The 20,658-nt window shown below is 36.3% G+C and overlaps 1 protein-coding gene across 1 annotated transcript in view; it reads left to right on the top strand.

Annotated features, from left to right (window-relative positions):
* Positions 1-20,658, top strand: part of RBL1 (RB transcriptional corepressor like 1) — a 60,490-nt gene that overhangs the window by 16,861 nt on the left and 22,971 nt on the right. The window contains exons 10-16 of the mRNA XM_040247360.1: positions 6,385-6,497; positions 6,683-6,786; positions 11,150-11,287; positions 13,048-13,212; positions 15,103-15,235; positions 18,631-18,897; positions 19,966-20,177. Of these exons, the coding sequence (XP_040103294.1) occupies positions 6,385-6,497; positions 6,683-6,786; positions 11,150-11,287; positions 13,048-13,212; positions 15,103-15,235; positions 18,631-18,897; positions 19,966-20,177 (1,132 nt within the window). The remainder of the gene's footprint in view (positions 1-6,384; positions 6,498-6,682; positions 6,787-11,149; positions 11,288-13,047; positions 13,213-15,102; positions 15,236-18,630; positions 18,898-19,965; positions 20,178-20,658) is intronic.

Genomic DNA, 20,658 nt, shown 5'->3' on the forward strand with positions numbered 1-20,658 from the left:
CTGGTTACATATTGATTGTACAGCCATGAAATGGAATTTTATGCAGTTGTTGGAAAAAAAGACATATTTTATAGTAAAATGATAAAATGAGGCCAGACCAGAGAAACTTATTTCCTAATACTTAATGAAATAACAGGATAATAAAAATTAGCAAACTATCAACAACCAAATGAAGGATATTATTTCATGCTATAATTTTCCAAAGTGATGGTCAAGAAAGGAAATAAATGCTCCTAGTATGCCCCTTATGATTATACAGTGGAAGTGAGAAATAGATTTTAGGGACTAGATCTGATAGATAGAATGCCTGATGAACTATGGATAGAGGTTCATGACATTGTATAGGAGACAGGGATCAAGACCATCCCCATGGAAAAGAAATGCAAAAAAGCAAAATGGCTGTTTGAGGAGGCCTTACAAATAGCTGTGAAAAGAAGAGAAGTGAAAAGCAAAGGAGAAAAGGAAAGATATAAGCATCTGAGTGCAGAGTTCCAAAGAATAGCAAGAAGAGATAAGAAAGCCTTCCTCAGCAATCAAAGAAATAGAGGCAAACAACAGAATGGGAAAGACTAGAGATCTCTTCAAGAACATTAGAGATACCAAGGGAACATTTCATGCAAAGATGGGCTCGATAAAGGACAGAAATGGTATGGACCTAACAGAAGCAGACGATATTAAGAAGAGGTGGCAAGAATACACAGAAGAACTGTACAAAAAAGATCTTCATGACCAAGATAATCCCGATGGTGTGATCACTCACCTGGAGCCAGACATCCTGGAATGTGAAGTCAAGTGGGCCTTAGAAAGCATCACTACAAACAAAGCTAATGGAGGTGATGGAATTCCAGTTGAGCTATTTCAAATCCTGAAAGATGATGCTGTGAAGGTGCTGCACTCAATATGCCAGCAAATTTGGAAAACTCAGCAGTGGCCACAGGACTGGAAAAGGTCAGTTTTCATTCCAATCCCAAAGAAAGACAATGCCAAAGAATGCTGAAACTACCACACAATTGCACTCATCTCACACGCTAGTAAAGTAATGCTCAAAATTCTCCAAGCCAGGCTTCAGCAATACGTGAACCGTGAACTCCCTGATGTTCAAGCTGGTTTTAGAAAAGGCAGAGGAACCAGAGATCAAATTACCAACATCCGCTGGATCATGGAAAAAGCAAGAGAGTTCCATAAAAACATCTATTTCTGCTTAATTGACTATGCCAAAGCCTTTGACTGTGTGGATCACAAGAAACTATGGAAAATTCTGAAAGAGATGGGAATACCAGACCACCTGACCTGCCTCTTGAGAAACCTGTATGCAGGTCAGGAAGCAACAGTTAGAACTAGACATGGAACAACAGACTGGTTCCAAATAGGAAAAGGAGTACGTCAAGGCTGTATATTGTCACCCTGCTTATTTAACTTCTATGCAGAGTACATCATGAGAAACGCTGGGCTGGAAGAAGCACAAGCTAGAATCAAGATTGCCGGGAGAAATATTAATAACCTCAGATATGCAGATGACACCACCCTTATGGCAGAAAGTGAAGAGGAACTAAAAGGCCTCTTGATGAAAGTGAAAGTGGAGAGTGAAAAAGTTGGCTTAAAGCTCAACATTGAGAAAACTAAGATCATGGCATCTGGTCCCATCACTTCATGGGAAATAGATGGGGAAACAGTGGAAACAGTGGCAGACTTTATTTTGGGGGGCTCCAAAATCACTGCAGATGGTGACTGCAGCCATGAAATTAAAAGATGCTTACTCTTTGGAAGAAAAGTTATGACCAAACTAGATAGCATATTCAAAAGCAGAGACATTACTTTGCCAACAAAGGTCTGTCTAGTCAAGGCTATGGTTTTCCCAGTGGTCATGTATGGATGCGAGAGTTGGACTGTGAAGAAAGCTGAGCACGGAAGAATTGATGCTTTTGAACTGTGGTGTTGGAGAAGACTCTTGCGAGTCCCTTGGACTGTAAGGAGATCCAACCAGTTCATTCTGAAGGAGATCAGCCCTGGAATTTCTTTGGAAGGAATGAAGTGAAGCTGAAACTCCAGTACTTCAGCCACCTCATGCTAAGAGTTGACTCATTGAGAAAGACTCTGATGCTGGGAGGGATTGGGGGCAGGAGGAGAAGGGGACGACAGAGGATGAGATGGCTGGATGGCATCACTGACTCGATGTACGTGAGTCTGAGTTAACTCCGGGAGTTAGTGATGGATAGGGAGGCCTAGCATGCTGCCATTCATGGGGTCGCAAAGAGTCGGACACGACTGAGTGACTGAACTGAACTGAGTATGCCCCACCCCCAAGAAGCATTAGTGAGGGAAAAAAGGGTTTGTTAACAGGATCTTGAAAATGCTAATTAATACTCTAGATATGGAGGGAAACAAATGGAGTAAATAGGCAGATGGGCAAAAAGTCCTATTAATAGAAACCTCCCCAGGTGAAAATTCCTCTATACCACCAAAATAGCAGCAGAAATATGAAAAATCCTTAGGGCCTCCCATTTTCTGAGGTTCCTACCTGATTTGTGGTGAGATCCTCATAAAACTGGAAGATATCCCTGACCTAGGTATAGTGAACCCTGGAATGGGGATATTTAACTAAATCTCAGAAGAGAAAGCAAAGCCCTGGTCCTCAACAAAAGCTGAACCTAGCACTATCTGTGTTGTACTCACAGTCCCCAAACCTCAGTCTATAGAAAAGTGGACAGAACATACATCCCCAGTTTCAACCACAGCTCAGAAGATAAACAGATGGCAGGGTAAGTAGGAAGACTCATAGCATCTAATCTACCCTCATAGTATTTGAATAAATAGATCTGGACTGAGCTGTCCATTTAGCATGAACAAGTTAAAAAGAAATGGCAAAGCAACTGTGCAAACTTTTTAAAATCAATATACTTATTTATTATTTATTTGGCTGTGTTGGGACTTAGTTGCAGCATGTAGGATCTTGAGGCATTGCAGTACATGGACCCTGTAGTTGTGGTGTGGGCTTAGTTGCTCCATGGCATATGGGATCTTAGTTCTCTGATTAGGGATCAAACACTGCAAGACAGATTCTAAATACTGGACCACCAGGGAAGTTCCTGTGCAAACATTTTAAAGCACAAGAGAAGGAAGGAAGGAAGAAAATGTGGAATGCAAAAGACAACCTGTAAATAAATAAATGGAAAGACATTCCATGTCTGTGGATTATAAGATTTAATATTGTTAAAATGTCCACATTGCCCAAAGCAATCTACAGAATCAGTACAATCCCTATCAAAACCCAATGACATTTCTTATAGAAATAGAAAAAAAAAATCTAACATTCATAAGGAATTTTGAAGGACTTCTAATAGCTAAAATAATCTTGAGAAAAAAGCTGGAGGGCTCACACATCTTAATTTCAAAAACACATTATAAAGCTATAATAATGAAATCACTAAAATATTGTTATAAAGACAGACATGTAGACTAGACATAGAATAGTCTGGCATCCCAAAATGCAGCTTCATGTGTATCATCAACTGATCTTTGACAAGGGTAAGACCACACTATAGGGAAAACTGGATATCCACATGCAGAAGAATGAAAAAAGACTCATTTACATATACAGAAGTTACTTTAGATACCTATTATAGGTGGAATCATGTAGCGTTTGTGTTTGGCTGGATTAACTTAGTATAACATCTTCAAGGTTCATCCATGTTGTAGTATATAACAGGATTTTAAGGCTGTATATATATTTCTATATATATACCGCCTTTATATATTTCTATATATAGAAATAATTGAATATTATCTATTATATATTATTTGCATAAATACTAGAATATTTTGTATGTATATATACACACACACACAGTTTTATCTATTCATTCATCAGTGGACCTGTAGGTTGTTTCTACATCTTGGCTGTTGTGAGTAATGCTGCAGTACACTTGGGTCTCTTTGAGATATCTCCATGCAAAAAAATGAAGACAGGATTTTGTCTTATGCTTTATACAGAAGTTGACTAAAAATGGATTAAAAACCTAAACATGAGACCTGAAACTATACAGCTAGAAGAAAAAAATTGGTGAAAAGCTTTGCAACATTGAAATAGGCAGTTATTTCTTGGATATGACATCAAAAGTACAGGTAACAAGCAAAAATAGAGAAATGGGACTACATCATACTTAAATATTTCTGTATAGCATTGGAAATAATAGGATGAAAGGCAGCATACTGGAATGCTTGCTTGCTTCTGCATGGTGAATCACGTCTGACTCTTTGTGACACCAAGGACTGTAGCCTGCTAGGCTCCTATGTCTATGGGATCATCCCGGCAAGAATAATGGAGTGGATTGCCATTTTTTTTTCCAGGGGATCTTCCCAACTTAGGGATCCAACCCATGTCTCCTGTGGCTCCTCCATTGACAGGCATATTCTTTACCGCTGAGCCACCTGGGAAGCCTTACTCCATTAAAAAATGAAAATGTTAGTTTCTTAGTTGTGTCTAGCCCCCCAGGCTCCTCTGAAAATCTCCAGGCAAGAATACTGGAGTGGGTTGCCATTTCCTTCTCTAGGGAATCTGACCCAGGGATCAAACCCAGGTGTCCCACTTTGAGGGCAGATTCTTTACCATCTGGGCCACCAGGGAAGCCCTATACTAGAATAGGAGAAAACAATTGCAAACTATATCAGATAAGTTAATAGCCAGCATATATAAAGAACTCCTACAACTCAAAAGCAAAAAATGAAAGAGGGCAAAAGACTTGACATTTCTCCAAAGAAGACATACAAATGGCCAAAAAGCATATGAAGAAAATTCTCAATGTGATTAATCATCAGATAAGTGCAAATGAAAACCACAGTGAGATATCACCTCATACCCATTAGAAAGACCACTATCAAAAAAACAGGAAATAACAAGTGTTGATGAGTAATAGAACTGGTGTTCTGTTGCTGGGATTGTAAATGGTGTAGCTGGTATGGAAAATAATATGGAGATTTCACAAATAATTAAAAATAGAATTTTTATGACCTGGCAATCCCACTTTTGGGTATATTTTCCAAAGAGGTGAAAACAGGATCTCAAAGAGATATTTGCACACCCAAGTTCATGGCAGCATTACCTACAAGAGTTCTAGAGATCTACTGTACAGTAATGTGTACATAGCTAACAAACTGAGTTTATTGTTTTACCACATAATGAAATAAAAAAGGCAGCCTAGTTTGAAGAAAATATAAGTCAAGAAGTACAGCTTTGCATGAGAGGAACTCAGTAAGAACAAAGTGTTTTGCCACGTATGCTACCTGCCTTTGCACACATGAAGCTGGTCCATTTGAGTATGAGATTGGGAATTCTGAGCCCTGTGCTTGCTATTTGGCTTTTGGCAAGTCACGTTCTTTCTCATAGACTCGGATTTGACGTTTCTGAATCAAGACCTGTGTTCTGTGGTAACAGAGTTAATACAATAATACAAAAGTAACAGCATTAATTGCTTCTGGCCAGATATCTTCCTTTTTGATGCTACATTTTTTTTAACGTGTTATTCTTTTGATTTTGGTAAAAATTACATGCAATTTATTTTTACACCACAATATATACCTAAACACTGCCCATCATCTAGTCTTTTAAATCAGGTTTATTGAAGTATAGCTCAGTTGGTAAAGAATCCACCTGCAATGCAGGAGACCCCGGTTGGATTCCTGGGTTGGGAAGATCTGCTAGAGAAGGGATAGGCTACCCACCCCAGTATCGTTGGGCTTCCGTTGTGGCTCAGCTGGTAAAGAATCTGCCTGCAGTGCGAGAGACCTGGGTTTGATCCCTGGGTTGGGAATATCCCCTGGAGAAGGGAAAGGCTACCCACTCCAGTATTCTTGCCTGGAGAATTCTATGGACTATAGTCCATGGGGTCTCAAAGAGTCAGACATGACTGAGCGACTTTCCCTTTACTTCACTTGAAGTATAATTTATATATGAGAGTCATCTTTTTTACTGTACAGTTGTATGAGATTTGACAAATGCATACAGTTGTATCATCACCATGATGATTAAGACATAGAACAGTCCCCCCAAATTTATGCCCCTTTATATTCAATCCCTACACCATCCCCAGCCTCTGGAAACCACTGATACTTTTTCTGTCCTTATAGTTTTGCCTTTCTAGAATTTCATATAAATAAAAGTATAATATAGAAGACATAGACTCCACTAATGTTGAAATTCTAAAACTATGCCAAATGATTATATTTAAAGGCTGTAGACTAGTTTGAAATATCCTATGTTTACATATCCAGGTTTACAACTTAAAATAGGACTTTGGTCACTAAAATCCTGACTAATTCTTGAAAGAAGACATGTTAGTAGTCTGGTTTTTTTTTTCCTGGTCATTAGGTTCCTTTTGTGTTTTATAGGTCTTGTGTGCGTAATCCTATGGAAAATATTATGAAAATAGTGAAAGGAATAGGAGAGACTTTCTGCCAACACTATACTCAGTCAACAGATGAACAGCCAGGATCTCACATAGGTAAGGAGATAAAACTGAAATTGATACAGCATTGAGAGTAGACTATCCCAAGAAAAATAGAAATCCAAGTTTTTCCTTCCGTCTAGTTTTTAATATATCAGATTTAAGTTTATGTAAATTTTGTTCTTTCGTTATTAACAGCTACATTTCATTTTAGCACGTTTTCTTGTTATTTCCCCTCATAGACTTTGCTGTAAACAGACTAAAGCTTGCAGAAATTTTGTATTATAAAATACTAGAGACTGTAATGGTGCAGGAAACACGAAGACTTCATGGAATGGACATGTCAGTAAGTAAATTCACTCTACCAGCCGCTGGCAAGTTCCATAAATCCTAAGCCTGGAAGCTGTGTGTTGAGAGGCTCTGTAGTTCATTGTAGGTGGTTCACGATCAGCAGTTAATGGCACACTTAGCCATAATGATATATTAATTGGCCTCCATTGTCTTTGGCACACCCAGTACTAGCCACCTCTTGGCAGAAATGTGGAACATGTAAAATTTGTTTTTGGTACTCCATCATCATCTTTCCCCTTCAGGTCGCTGTTTGTCCTTCATTCCTAGTTAACTAATGTTGAAACCCCCCCACCCCCTGCAACTATTAATCCAAGTGATAACTTAAATATGTGGCCATACCTCTCAGGGATTTTTAAGGAATAAAATGTTAGCAGCTTTTTTTTTTTTTTTTTTTTTTGCTTTTTTTTTTTTTAATTGCTCCATTTTCTTTGGACGTTTGATTAAGTTGGATCCCTCTCTCCAATAGTTCAGTAAAGAAAATTTTCTAAAAAGTCAGTCCTAGCATATGATCTTTGTTTCCTCCTCCTCCACTCTCTGTCACTTTTGGAGCCTTCTTACCTTAATTTCCAGTAAGAATAAGTTGATGTTTGGGGGTGCTGCTTTAACTGTTAAAATTTCTTTGTGTTTGTACCCTGGAAGCTTTCTTCTGTGTTGGTTCCCCATTTTCACTGGATTCCATGTTTTTATTTTTCACAGTTTACTAATATTTGATGGCACATAGGCTCCCATAACCTCTTAAGATAGAAATAAATTTTCAGCTTTTTATTTTGAAATAATTATAAATTCACAAAAAGTTGCAAAAGTAGTACAAAGGATCTCATGTATTCATTTGTCCCCAGTGGTTACATTTTATATAGTATGATATCAAAACCAGGAAATTGACACTAGAACAATGTATGTTGCTCCCTTTACCATTGTATCACATATGTAGATGAGGTAACCACTACCAAAATAAAGATACAAAATTGTTCAGTCATCATAAAGATCTCCCTCATGTTGCCCCTTTTTAAGTGACACTCTCTCTCTTTAGCCACTAGTTTGTTTTCCGTATCTATACTTTTATAATACTCTGTGAGTTCATTTTGTTTATATTTGTTGAGGTTTATTTTATGATGCAGGCATGGTTTATCTTGGTGAATGTTCTGGGCTCTTAAACAGAATGTGTGCTGTATTTGGGTGAAGTGTTCTGTAAATGTCAGTTCTGTCTTTTTGGTTAATGGTATTGTTAAATTCTTCTATATCCTTGCTAATTCTTGGTCTAGTTCTGTCAGTCAGTGAGAGGAGATAAGGGTATTGAAGTTTCCAAATGAAACTAAATTTATCTATTTCTCCTTCCAGTTCTGTTAGATTTTTTTTAATTCATATATTTTGAAGTTCTGCTGTTCGATGCGTAGACATTGAGGTTACTGTCTTCTTGGTGAATTAATCATTTTATTATGACAGAATATCCCTCTCTGAGTCTGGTAATTGTCTTTGTTCTGAAAGCATCTGGCTGATGTTTATATATAGCCACTCCTGCTTTCTTTTGGTTAATGTTTGTATGATACAAGCATATGTAGTTTTATTGTGCTTCACTTTTTCTGTGCTTCACAGATAGTGAGTTTTTAATAAAAGTTTGCAACAACACTGTGTCAAGCTTGTTGGTGCTCTTTTTCTAATAGCATTTTCTCACTTCATTTCTCTGTGTCACATTTTGCTAATTCTTCAGTTCAGTTCAGTTCAGTTCAGTCGCTCAGTCGTGTCCGACTCTTTGCGACCCCATCCGTCCATCGAGTCAGTGATGCCACCCAGCCATCTCATCCTCTGTCGTCCCCTTCTCCTCCTGCCCCCAATACCTCCCAGCATCAGAGTCTTACAGAATTGCAAACTTTTTCATTATTATTGTATTTATTATAGTGATCTGTGATTAGTGATCTTTGATGTTTTATTGCGAGAAGATTACAATTCATTGAAGCCTCAGGTGATAACATTTTTTAGTAATAAGTATTAAAAAAATTTTTTTTAGACATGATGCTATTGTACACTTAATAGACTATAGTATAGTGTAAACATAGCTTTTATATGCATTGGGAAACCAAATAATTTGTGTGACTCACGTTACTGTGGTATTTGCTTTATTGCATATTTATTGCAGTGGTCGAGAACCTGGCATGCCTATATATCTTTTTCTATTCTTTTACGTTCATTCTACCTGTATCATCCTTTGAAATTAGTTTCTTGTAGCCAGTGTATAGTTGAGTCACATTGTTCTGTATACTATGCAGGCTCTTTCTTTTAATAGATATTAGCTTACATTTAATTGTTACTATGTTAAGGGCGTAAGTCTACTATTTTATTTTTTGTTTTATGTTTTGTTTTTTTGTTTGTTTTCTTTTTCTTACCGTCCCATGGATTACTTTGAGCATTTTAGAGTGTATACCTTTGTATTAAATTTTTTTTAGTGGTTACTCTAGGTATTACACTATACATACATAATTTCACAATCCACTGTTATAAACATTTTATTGGCTTAAGTGTGGAAACCTTACCTTGCTTTAAATTTCTTTTTTAAAACTGCATGAATGTTTTATTTTAAACTCATACTTAAAAAAAAAATAAATAAACTCATACTTGATTAATAGTTGTCTGTATATAGGATTCTAGATTGACAGTCATTTTCTTTTCTGATTTTGAAGGCATTGCTCCATTATCTTCTAGATCCCAGGATTGCTAATTAGAAGTCCAGGGGCATTTTAATTCTTTGTATTAGTACGTGACCTGTTTTTACTTTCTGGAATCTCAGTATGGGAGTCTTTCCTTGAATGTTGGATTATTCCTCAAATGTTAGATTATACCCTTGTCTTTCAATTGGAGGCATTCTTCAAATGTCTGCTTTTTGAATGAGTCACTAAAAATGAGACATTAATAAACCCTTATGTTGATAAAACAGTTTGGGTCAAAACTCTGTGTGCAAGAGTGAGAATAAAAGTCCAGAAGCCTCGAGTGATCATGTAATATAGGGACCCTCAACTGTTGGTGTCTTTAAAACTTATCTGGAGTATTTTGACTTGTCTAGAGAAGTATCTGCTAATCTCTTGCCTGGCTATTGGTGTTATGGAGCAGAGTACGGAAGGGAAAGTTGGTCTCAAATTCAGTCAGCAGGCTTTCACCTAAAACCACAGTCTCTTCTATACCTGGTGTTCTGAGCTTTGATTCTCTCTAGTTCAGTTTTTGTAGAGAGTAATTCTCTAGACTAGAGGCCTATCATCTGATTCCTTAGAGTGGATGTTGTATGGGAACCTGAAGAGTTCTGTTAATACTATAAACTTGCAGATCACCCATCCATGTCAGCCCTTGCCTAATAACCTCTACTTTCTATTCTGCTTGTGCCTTCAGTTGCTGTGTCTTTGTTGGGTTGTATGGAGCAAATTCACTTAAGTGTCTCTAGTCAGGCCCTTATGTTTGACCATCCTGCTTTCTGCTGGGTAATTTGTCATTCTTTCATCCATCTTCAGTTTACATATACAGTTTGTGTTTATAGGTAACTCCTTGTTTTATCCTAGGTATTTTCTATTTCTTATTCTCTTTGTTGATTTGGAGTGGTATTTTTAAGAAGGATGACAAAAATACTATTTATAAAACTGAAAACTTATGTTAAATTTTAAAGTCAGTGGTAAAACAGGACTTGATCTTCTTAGTAAAATGTTTCTTTCTCTGAACTTCTAAAAAGTGTTAGCTGTGATATACTGTACCTTTGATTTTAGTGTTTGATTAATAAATACTGCCCTCAGGTTGAGAAAACAGGTGACACAAAACTCATTTAAATAAAGGAGCCAATTCTTATGCTTGTCTCTTTGTGGGAATATTAATTATTTTATTATTTGCTCCAATTTCAAAGTAGATTGTTGTTTATGCCTCATTTACATTTAACATCTACCTCTGACCAAGATTATGATGGTGAAGTCGCTCAGTCGTGTCCGACTTTTTGCGACCCCGTGGACTGTAGCCTACCAGGCTCCTCTGTCCATGGGATTCTCCAGGCAAGAGTACTGGAGTGGGTTGCCATTTCCTTCTCCAGGGTATCTTCCTGACCCAGGGATCGAACCCAGGTCTCCCACATTGGAGGCAGACGCTTTAACCTCTGAGCCACCAGGGAAGCCCGACCAGGATTATATCTTACAAGAAAACTCTTTACAGTTTAAGAACTTGAAGTTTTATCTGTATTAATCGAGTATAATGTAATATGCTCTTAGATAAGTAATAATATGATTTATAACTTTTGTAAGTTATTTTTTCTTTTTTCTGTAGTCCTCTTTATATAATGGCAGAGGCTAAAATCCTGAGAAATTTATTAAACTGTGGTTTTTCTCTTCCCCAAGGTTCTTTTAGAGCAGGATATATTTCATCACTCCTTGATGGCCTGTTGTTTGGAAATTGTGCTCTTTGCCTACAGCTCACCTCGTACTTTCCCCTGGATTATTGAGGTTCTTAATCTGCGACCATTTTATTTTTATAAGGTGAGATGAGAACAAAGTTTTGTTAATGCTTTGCCTCATATAAACATTCTGTTTGTATTAGTGATGAAGAAGTGAACTGTAGTGATGTCTGGATAATATTTCCAGAAGTATTCTGAAAACATACTGCTTTTGGGGTGGAATCAAGGACAAAGAGGAGAGGGAGAGAGAGTATCAATAAACTAAGCCAATCTCACAGCTTCAGACATCACTGAGTTGCAAGTATGGCCAGGAACTAAGTACTTAACTTTGAGTTTTCTGTATTATGAATGAAAAATCATAATCCTGTTAAATAGAGGCATGATGAAGAACAGAAACTTTCTCCTAGAAGAAAGAAAAATCTAAAATTAATCACACTCCTTCCCCAAATTTGAGCTAATTCATTGTGGATAAATCTTACTTTCCCTTTTTTTCTGCTGAAACCTTTTTCTTCTAAACCACAGAGGGCACAAGCTACAGTAACACTTAGTATTACCTGATTTCTGAATTTAAGATTGATGCTATTATTATACTTGTTGGCATGGTTTAGTTAATATTTTGTTACCTATGTTACTTTCAAACTACTGATTATGGAGACGTTAGTTTGGGACTTCCCTGAGGGTCTGGTCCAGTGGTTAAGACTGTGCTTCTATTGCAGGGGGCATGGGTTTTACCCCTGGTCGAGGAACTAAGATCCTGAATGCTGTGTGGGATAAATGGATAGATACAGATAGATAAGCAAGCAAGCCTAATGTTGTAGAAATGCAGATTACTGAAAAGCTTACCCATTTGAATTGTTGACTATGTGGAATTTAACTTCTTTTTAGTTTTCTGGGAAAAATTGCTTTTCTATATTTAATGTTTATGTGAGTATTTCAGATTTTCCACTAGGAAATATATGTAGTTTTATTTGAGGAAAAAGTTTAGTTTTTGCCCTCACCTAATAGAAGTTCATTTTTATTTGTAACACCCTTTTTTTTCATTCTAGAAGTTAAATACATTTGTTTTTTAATCATAAATAATACTCCCTGAAGAAAAATGAAAAGTATATACAATTGTAAATATCAAAATCATACATTATATCCTAATATAAATGATAATCACTGTTAATATTTTTGTATATATGCTTACAGAGTTTGCTCTAGATGTTTATTCTTATTGAAAGTGAAAGTTAGTTGCTCAGTCATGTCCAACTCTTTGCGACCCCATGGACTATAGCTGCCAGGCTCCTCTGTCCACGGAATTCTCAGGCAAGAATACTGGAGTGGGTTGCCATTTCCTTCTCCTGAGGATCTTCCCGACCCAGGGATCGAACCCAGGAATCGAACCCAGGTCTCCCACATTGCAGGTGGATTCTTTACTGTGTAAGCCACCAGGGAAGCATCCTTATTAAAATGTAACTATAGTGTATATAGGCAAAGTTCCTTTTATATATGTTATTCATTTTCTTCTTCTGAGCTGTTGGGAAGAATAGTCTGAGAAAGGAAATTGAATTCAAAATAGCACTGGCCTGGAAACCCAAGATCTGACTTCTACTGTTGGACTTTTGACCGGTTTTACCTATCATTGCTTCATTTCTCCATATACAGAATAAAACATGAAAACCAGAAATGTATGTGAAAGTATTTTGAAGATCTTTAAAACTTCTTCATAAATTAAAATATATTAATAAGCCACAGAATTATGGTTCAAAATGTTCTTGGTTCTATGTCATTAATAAGACCAGAGCTAGCCATACATGTAAGCCTGAGACGATATTACTTTTTCTGTTTTCTCTTCCCCAGGTTATTGAGGTTGTAATCCGCTCAGAGGAGGGACTTTCCAGAGACATGGTGAAACACCTGAACAGCATCGAAGAACAGATTTTGGAGAGTTTAGCATGGAGTCATGATTCTGCACTGTGGGAGGCTCTCCAGGCTTCTGCAAACAGAGTTCCTACCTGTGAAGAAGTGAGTTAGGGCAGAGCTAATAATCCCATCATTTTATGAAATCTCTTTATTGAGACATGATCCCATCCTGTATAGTTCACCTATAAGTATACAATTCAGTGATTTTTAGTGTATTCATAGATATGTGAAGTCATCACCACAATCAACTTTGAAACATACCACCTCAACAAGAAAAACTTCACTTCCCTACTACTTGCACCCCCGCCACCCACCCATCCCTGTCGTCTTCCTAACCCTAGGTAACCAGTAATCTACCTTCTATCTCTATTGATTTCCCTGTTCTGGACATTTCATGCAATCATATAATATGTGGTCCTTTGTAACTGGCTTCTTTTATTAATATAGTGATTTTCAAGGTTCATCCATGTTGTTATGTATCAGCACTTCATTCCTTTTTATGGCTTAATAATATTCCATTGCATGAAAATATGTATATATATATACACACACACACACCCCACTTTGTTTATTCATTTATCAGTGGATGAACTGGTGGTGTTTTCACCTTTTGACTATGGATAATGCTGCTATGAACATACATGAACAAGTATTTGTATGGACATACATTTTCATTTTTCTTGAGTATATGGCTACGAGTAGAATGGCTGGTCGTATATTAACTCTAAGTTTTTAAGGAACTGTCAGACTGTTTTCCAAAGTGGGTGCACCATTTAACATTCCCACCATCAGTATATAAAGATTCCAGTATCTCCACATCCTCTCCAGTGCTTATTATCTGTCTTCTTGATTTCTAGCAATCTTAGTAGGCATGAAGTATTACCTCATTGTGGTTTTATTTGCATTCCCTGATGGCTAATGATGTTCAACATTGATTCAAGTGCTTATCTGCCATTTGTATATCATCTTTAGAGAAATATATGTTCAGATCCTTTGCCCATTGTTTATTTGGGTTGTCTTAATATTGAGTTATAGGAGTTCTTTACATATTTTAGATATACCCCTTTATCCAGTATATGATTGGTAAAACCTTTCTGTGGGTTGTCTTTTTACTTTCCTGATGATGTTGTTTAAAAAACAAAAGATTTTAATTTTAATGAGGTCCAATTTATCTGTTCTTACTTTTGGTATCAGAACTAAGAAATCATTAATCTCATCATTTAAAGTTTTTCAAATAAAGAATTTCAGAAAGAATTAAACATTTTTCATTAGTATTTAGAATAAAAAGGTCAAAAGCTTCTGCCTAATACACTCAAATTGCACATTTAACAGTTTAGTATCATGAGAAATTGAGTTTTCTCCCTCTATCTCTGTTATTTTTTGACTCCTGTCTACATCCTTCTTTGCTTTTTTCTGTCTACTTATACTTCAATCAACCATCTTGAATTTTTCCCTTATCTCAAACTACTGAAAGAACTATTTAAGAGAGGAAGAACTGAAAAGAAAATGATTTCTTAAATACTCTCTTCCATGCTTCTGTTGTCTTTATAGCAGACTGTGGTTAATTGGACAGTCTTCAGTATTCATCAGTTTTTCCATTATAGGATCCATTGGGAAATGAAAAAAAACTATGACCTTGAAGGAAAAGGATTTGAGTTGAAGCCATTTCTCTATTACCTAGCAGTAGTTTGTCCTTAGGCAAATTTCACATTTTGAGCCTCAATTTTTTCAGTCCCTAAGTGAAGAACATTAGTGCCCACCTCATAGGTTTACTTCCAGTGGTCAGTAATCTTAAATAGGTATAAAGTTAAGTAAGATGAACTCTTTACATAACTTAATATTAACTATTGAGCACTTTGTACAAGTTGGTATATTTTGTGTTGAGAGAAAGAAAGGGAAAACAGTAAAAAAGACGTTTTTCTTACCTTTTCTGTTATGTTTTGATCAGTGGGTTTATCTGTATGTAAAGCAGAGGGGTTTTGTTTTCTCCAGGTTATATTCCCAAACAATTTTGAAACAGGAAGTGGAGGAAATGTACAGGGGCATCTTCCCATGATGCCAGTGTCTCCTCTGATGCATCCAAGGGTCAAAGAAGTTCGGACTGACAGTGGGAGTCTTCGAAAGGGTAGGTTAACCATTGGTAAACAAAGAAAAAATAACAAAGACTTTTTTTTTGTTAGAGAAAATTTCAAGTTTTGCCCTAATATGTTATTAAGAAACCAATTTTTTTATCAAGATTTGAAAGGGGAATAATGTTTATGCCAATACCCTTTGTAGCTAATTATATACTTTTTTATATTAAAGTAATAAGGTTTCCACTCTGATTCTGAATATAATTTTGTTTTAATTGCAATATCAATTATTGTAAAAATCATATTTTGGCTTTTTTATAAATACACGCAACTTTTCCTCAATGCTAAGGGAAAACTACTTAAACTAAGTACTCACCTTTGCAATTGTGACAGAAGTTATATTCTTTCTCTATGTGTGACTTTATAGAAAAATAAACGTCTAAAGCAGAACAAAGAACTCATTGGGATACTTAAGTTCATTTAATGAATTACTTATCTGTACTCTTAAAATAGTTCTTTTGAGCCTTACTATAGGAAAATTTTAGTGTATTCTTCTTTATTTTCTCTTGTGATGTACCAAACTGATGTGTTTATCTTCTGGACTATATAACTCTTTAATTTCTAAAAATCAGTTAAACTCTTTTGACCACAGACTATCTCTGAAGAAACCTCAGATGGATAAATATTCAGGTTACTTAGTAAGGTAGCTCAAGAACCATTTTTGAACTATAATTCTGTGTGTGTGTGTGTATCTTGCTTCGCATGTAGTGTAAGTTCACAAAAATATGCAAGCTGTACATACAAAACAATCTTCATTAAACTATAGGAATAATCAGGACTGTTTTATGACCTTTAAAAAATTGCCAAAACTAAAAACTTCCTTACTGTCAATTATTAGTATTTATTAAAGAAACGAAAAAATAGTAAAAAAAAAAAAAAAAACAACTTAATATATGGTTGGTTTAGTTGCTAAGTCGTGTCTGACTCTTGCGACCCCGTGGACTGTAGCATGCCAGGCTCCTCTGTCCATGGGATTCTTCAGGCAAGAATACTGGAGTGGGTTGCCATTTCCTTCTCCAACTTAATATATACTATGATTAAAAACTTTGAAAACGTTGAGAATGGTTTTAAAAACTTAATAAAGAATCATTTAAATGATGCTTGCCACTTTCTTCTTATATAACTTGCGATAGTGAGTGAGCTTCTTTCCTGTGCCTTGGTGAATTTTCATGTTCCTTTCACATTAAAGGAACAGCTTTCAACACTTTTATCCTTTGATTTTTCAGTGTTGCGAGATTTTTTTCTGAGTTCCTTTAAAGTGAAGTTTTTTGCCATTGTAACTTCCTGTTGGATGTATTCATGCTGTTGATCATAACAACTTTGCATTTATATTAATAAGTCTCATCTTCACACAGTTCTTCTGGCTGTATATCTAATCTCTTGAACAGCAGCAGTGTCAACATTCTTGAAGTGAAGTCGTTCAGTTGTGTCCGACTCTTTGTGACCCCATGGACCCCATGGAAGCCCTATCAAGCTTCTCTGTCCATGGGATTTTCCAGGCAAGAGTACTGGAGTGGGTTGCCATTTCCTTCTCCAGAGGATCTTCCCGACCCAGGGATCAAACCCGGGTCTCCCGAATTGCAGGCAGCTGCTTTACCCTTTGAGCCGCTGTTCTATAATTTCATTGACAATTTTAATTTCACTGTCAGCATTATTACTCATTTCTTTGTTGCAGTATTTTTTTTTTGACAATTCCCTCTTTCATTTATTTTTGTAAAATGTGGATTTATCACTGGGAAACAAGGAGGCAACGTAACTATATGCTTTGTGGCCTACATGAGTTGAACAGCAGATTTGCCCTGACCAATCACTGACAGACTTTGAAAGAAGTGACAGGATTGGTCACCAATCATGATGCACATCTATTATTTACGTAATGATTTGTGGGAAAAGTTTGTAGTTTATGCAATTACAGTTACTATACCATGGCAACGGAAATTTGAAATTTGAACCTTTTTGTTAAGACTTTTGTTAATTTAACTATGTTGTGGTAACTGAAATTCATGCATACTTTAACTGTACAAAGCATGATCTTTGTGTGTAGCATGTGTGTATGTATTTGACTGTATATTTATGTTATATGTGAGCATTCAGGTAATATATTATTTTTATAATTAGAGGAAAAAGTTATTTTCTTATAGGGGTTCATGCAAGAGAATCAAATAATAGAAAATCCTTAGAAAACAATGATATTGAGCCTTGACTCTAGTGGGGAAAAGACAGTTTATTAATTTGTATACTTACTAAATTTTTATTGAATGTCTACTGCAGCTTTTCCAATACTGTGCTAGGCAAAGAATCATTTCAAGGGGTTTGCAGCTAACTTGGTGGTTATAACATGCATTTTCCCCCTTGAAATGTCAGCTCTGAACATTCCTAGTTAGCTTCAAGGACTACATTGGTTTTCTTAGAAATAAGACATAAAGGTAGACTTCTGTTAAGGGGTAATGGGCTACAATAGAACTTCCCACTTGTTTGCTAAGGCTGCAAGTCAGAGCTGCTTTCATAACCCCCAGAATTAAGAAGAAATTTTTATTAAACCATAACTATTTCCCCAGTTACTTCAGAAATACAGAGTTCTCAAATTATTGCCAGAGGTAATTTTTATACCTTATAAACATGTTTTGAAAATAGATGACATGTCTGTTACACACTAATGCCTCAAATTAAGCAGTCATAACACTTCTGCTCATATATTCATCTTCTAGTGGGTTTGTAAAAGATGGTTCTCTGTCTACTAAATCAGAAAGCCAAAGCTGTTGCCTTAAACTGTTTGACGTGTAGATATGTGGGAAGAGAGAAAATTGTGAACCAAATCACTGATTTTTCCTTTTTATCAGGAGGAGACAGAAGTTAGGTGGACTACTTTTCTAATTTAACAGTCACTGCATTCTACCTCTCAGCTTCTACTTTCCCCATAATATTTTGGTTCTTTAACGTAGGCAGAGGTTCAAGAAACTAGGAAGGTTAGCTATTGTAATTTTATTTTAAGATTTATTTCATTCTTCTCTCTCCCACTAGATTCGATATTGCATGAGGACAAAGGCTGTTATTTTAGCATAGTAACTCAGTATCTAGGGCTTCCCTGTTAGCTCTGTTAAAGAATCCACCTGCAGTGCAGGAGACACAGAAAATGCAGATTCAGTCCCTGGGTCAGGAAGATCCTTGGAGGAGGGCATGGCAGTCCACTCCAGAAATCTTGCCAGGAAAATCCCATGGACAGTGGAGCCTGGCAGACTACAGCCCATAGGGTTGCAAAGAGTCGGACACGACTGAAGCGATTGAGCACACAGTGTAGCACAACTCAGCATCTGTTGAACGAGTGAGTAAACCTGATTGTGTCTATTTGAAATACAAGTCAGACTGTTAAAATTTTTCTCTTTATTAGATATGCAACCATTGTCTCCGATTTCTGTCCATGAACGCTACAGTTCTCCTACTGCTGGGAGTGCCAAGAGAAGACTTTTTGGGGAAGACCCCCCAAAGGAAATGCTTGTGGATAGGATCATAACAGAAGGAACAAAATTGAAAATTGCTCCTTCTTCAAGCATCACTGCTGAAAATATATCAATTTCACCCGGGCACAGTCTTCTAACAATGGCCACAGCCATAGTAACAGGGACAACAGGACATAAAGTTACAATCCCATTGCATGGTAATATTTTGATGCATTTATTTTTTTTGAAATGGATAAAAATTTAAGAAATGTGTTACTGAATTATATCACATGGTCTTAGTACTCCTATATTTTCTCCTGAACCTGTACTTTTTTTCTTCTAGGAGTAGTTTTAGGTTCATGGCAAAATTGAGTCTTTCTTGCCATCGATATCCTGCACCAGACTAGCTCATGTATTACAACTGATGAACCTTCATTGTCACATCATTATCACTCTAAGTCCAAAGTTTACGTTAGTGTTCACTCTCGGTGTTGTACATTCTATGAATTTTGCAAATGTCTAATGACACATATCTACCATTATACTGTTATACAGAATAGTAACACTGCCCTAAAGCTCCTCAGCACTCCTCCTTTAGTTTTGTTTTGAATGTATGGAGGCTTTCCTCATTTTATTGCACTTTGCTTTATTGAACTTTACAGATAACTTTTTTTCTACAAATTGGATTTGTGGCAACCTTACCTTGTGTTGCCGGGTGATGATTAGTATCTTTTTAGCAACAAAGTATTTTTTAACTGAGGTTCATACACTTTTTTGAACATAATGCCCATAACACACCCCATAGACTGCAGTATAGCAAAAGCATAATTTTTATATGCCTTGGAAACCAAAAACTTCATGTGAATCATTTTATTATGATATTCACTTTATTGTGGTTCTCTGGAACCAAACTCTTAATATCTCTGAGGTATACCTGCATAGTTTTTTGAATTTTCATATTTTATGGATTTACTACTCTGTTAGGAGTTATTTTCTTACCTGAGTTTTACAAATGAGTGCATTGAGCAAGAATTTTGTTTAATGGTTAGAAACGTCTCCTTTAGACCACAAAAGAGAACAGTATTATTGTTTCAGAGCAGAAATAGAAAACAAGAATATCATAACCTAGAATTACTATTTTTGTGGCTTTCTTCTTCTAACATTACTATGTACAGATAGATAATAAACACGAAGAGGGAGGGAGGGAGGAATGAATGAAGAAAGAAGTATTGACAACTTTTCTGGGACACATTTCTAAAACTAAGAACTCTTGCTTGTACATTCAGGTATTGCAAATGATGCTGGAGAGATCACACTGATACCAATTTCCATGAATACAACTCAGGAGTCCAAAGTTGAGAGTCCTGTATCACTTACAGCTCAGTCATTAATTGGTGCTTCTCCAAAGCAGACCCATTTGACCAAAGCACAAGAGGTACATCCAGTTGGAATAAGCAAACCAAAGAGAACTGGGTCCTTAGCACTGTTTTATAGAAAGGTATGTGTTTTTATAGTATCTAAAAAGATCTCCTTTAATCAGTGCAATAAAGATTGAGTAACAGAGGACAGCTTTGGCCTTTTTTGTGTGTGTGGTAAAATATACATAAAATTTACTATTTTAACCATTTTTAAGTGTACAGCTAAGTATCATTAGTACATTCACGTTGTTGTGCAGTTTCCACTACTGTCCATCTCCAGAGCTTTTTCATCTTCCTAAACTGTAATTCTATACCCATTAAACAGTAATTCATTTCTCCCCTCAACCCCCAGTCATCATTCTAATTTCTGTCTCTATGACTTTAGCTACTCTAGGTACCTCATAAAAGTGAAATGATACACTTTTTGTCCTTTTATGATGGGCTTATTTTACTTAGCATAATGTCGTCACAGTGTATCCACATTTTTGCATGTGTCAGAATTTCCTTCCTTTTTAAGGCTAACATTCCATGGTATGAATATACCATGTTTTGTCTATCAAT

This window comes from Oryx dammah, unplaced genomic scaffold, assembly GCF_014754425.2.
Source record: "Oryx dammah isolate SB20612 unplaced genomic scaffold, SCBI_Odam_1.1 HiC_scaffold_10, whole genome shotgun sequence".
Lineage (NCBI taxonomy): Eukaryota > Metazoa > Chordata > Mammalia > Artiodactyla > Bovidae > Oryx > Oryx dammah.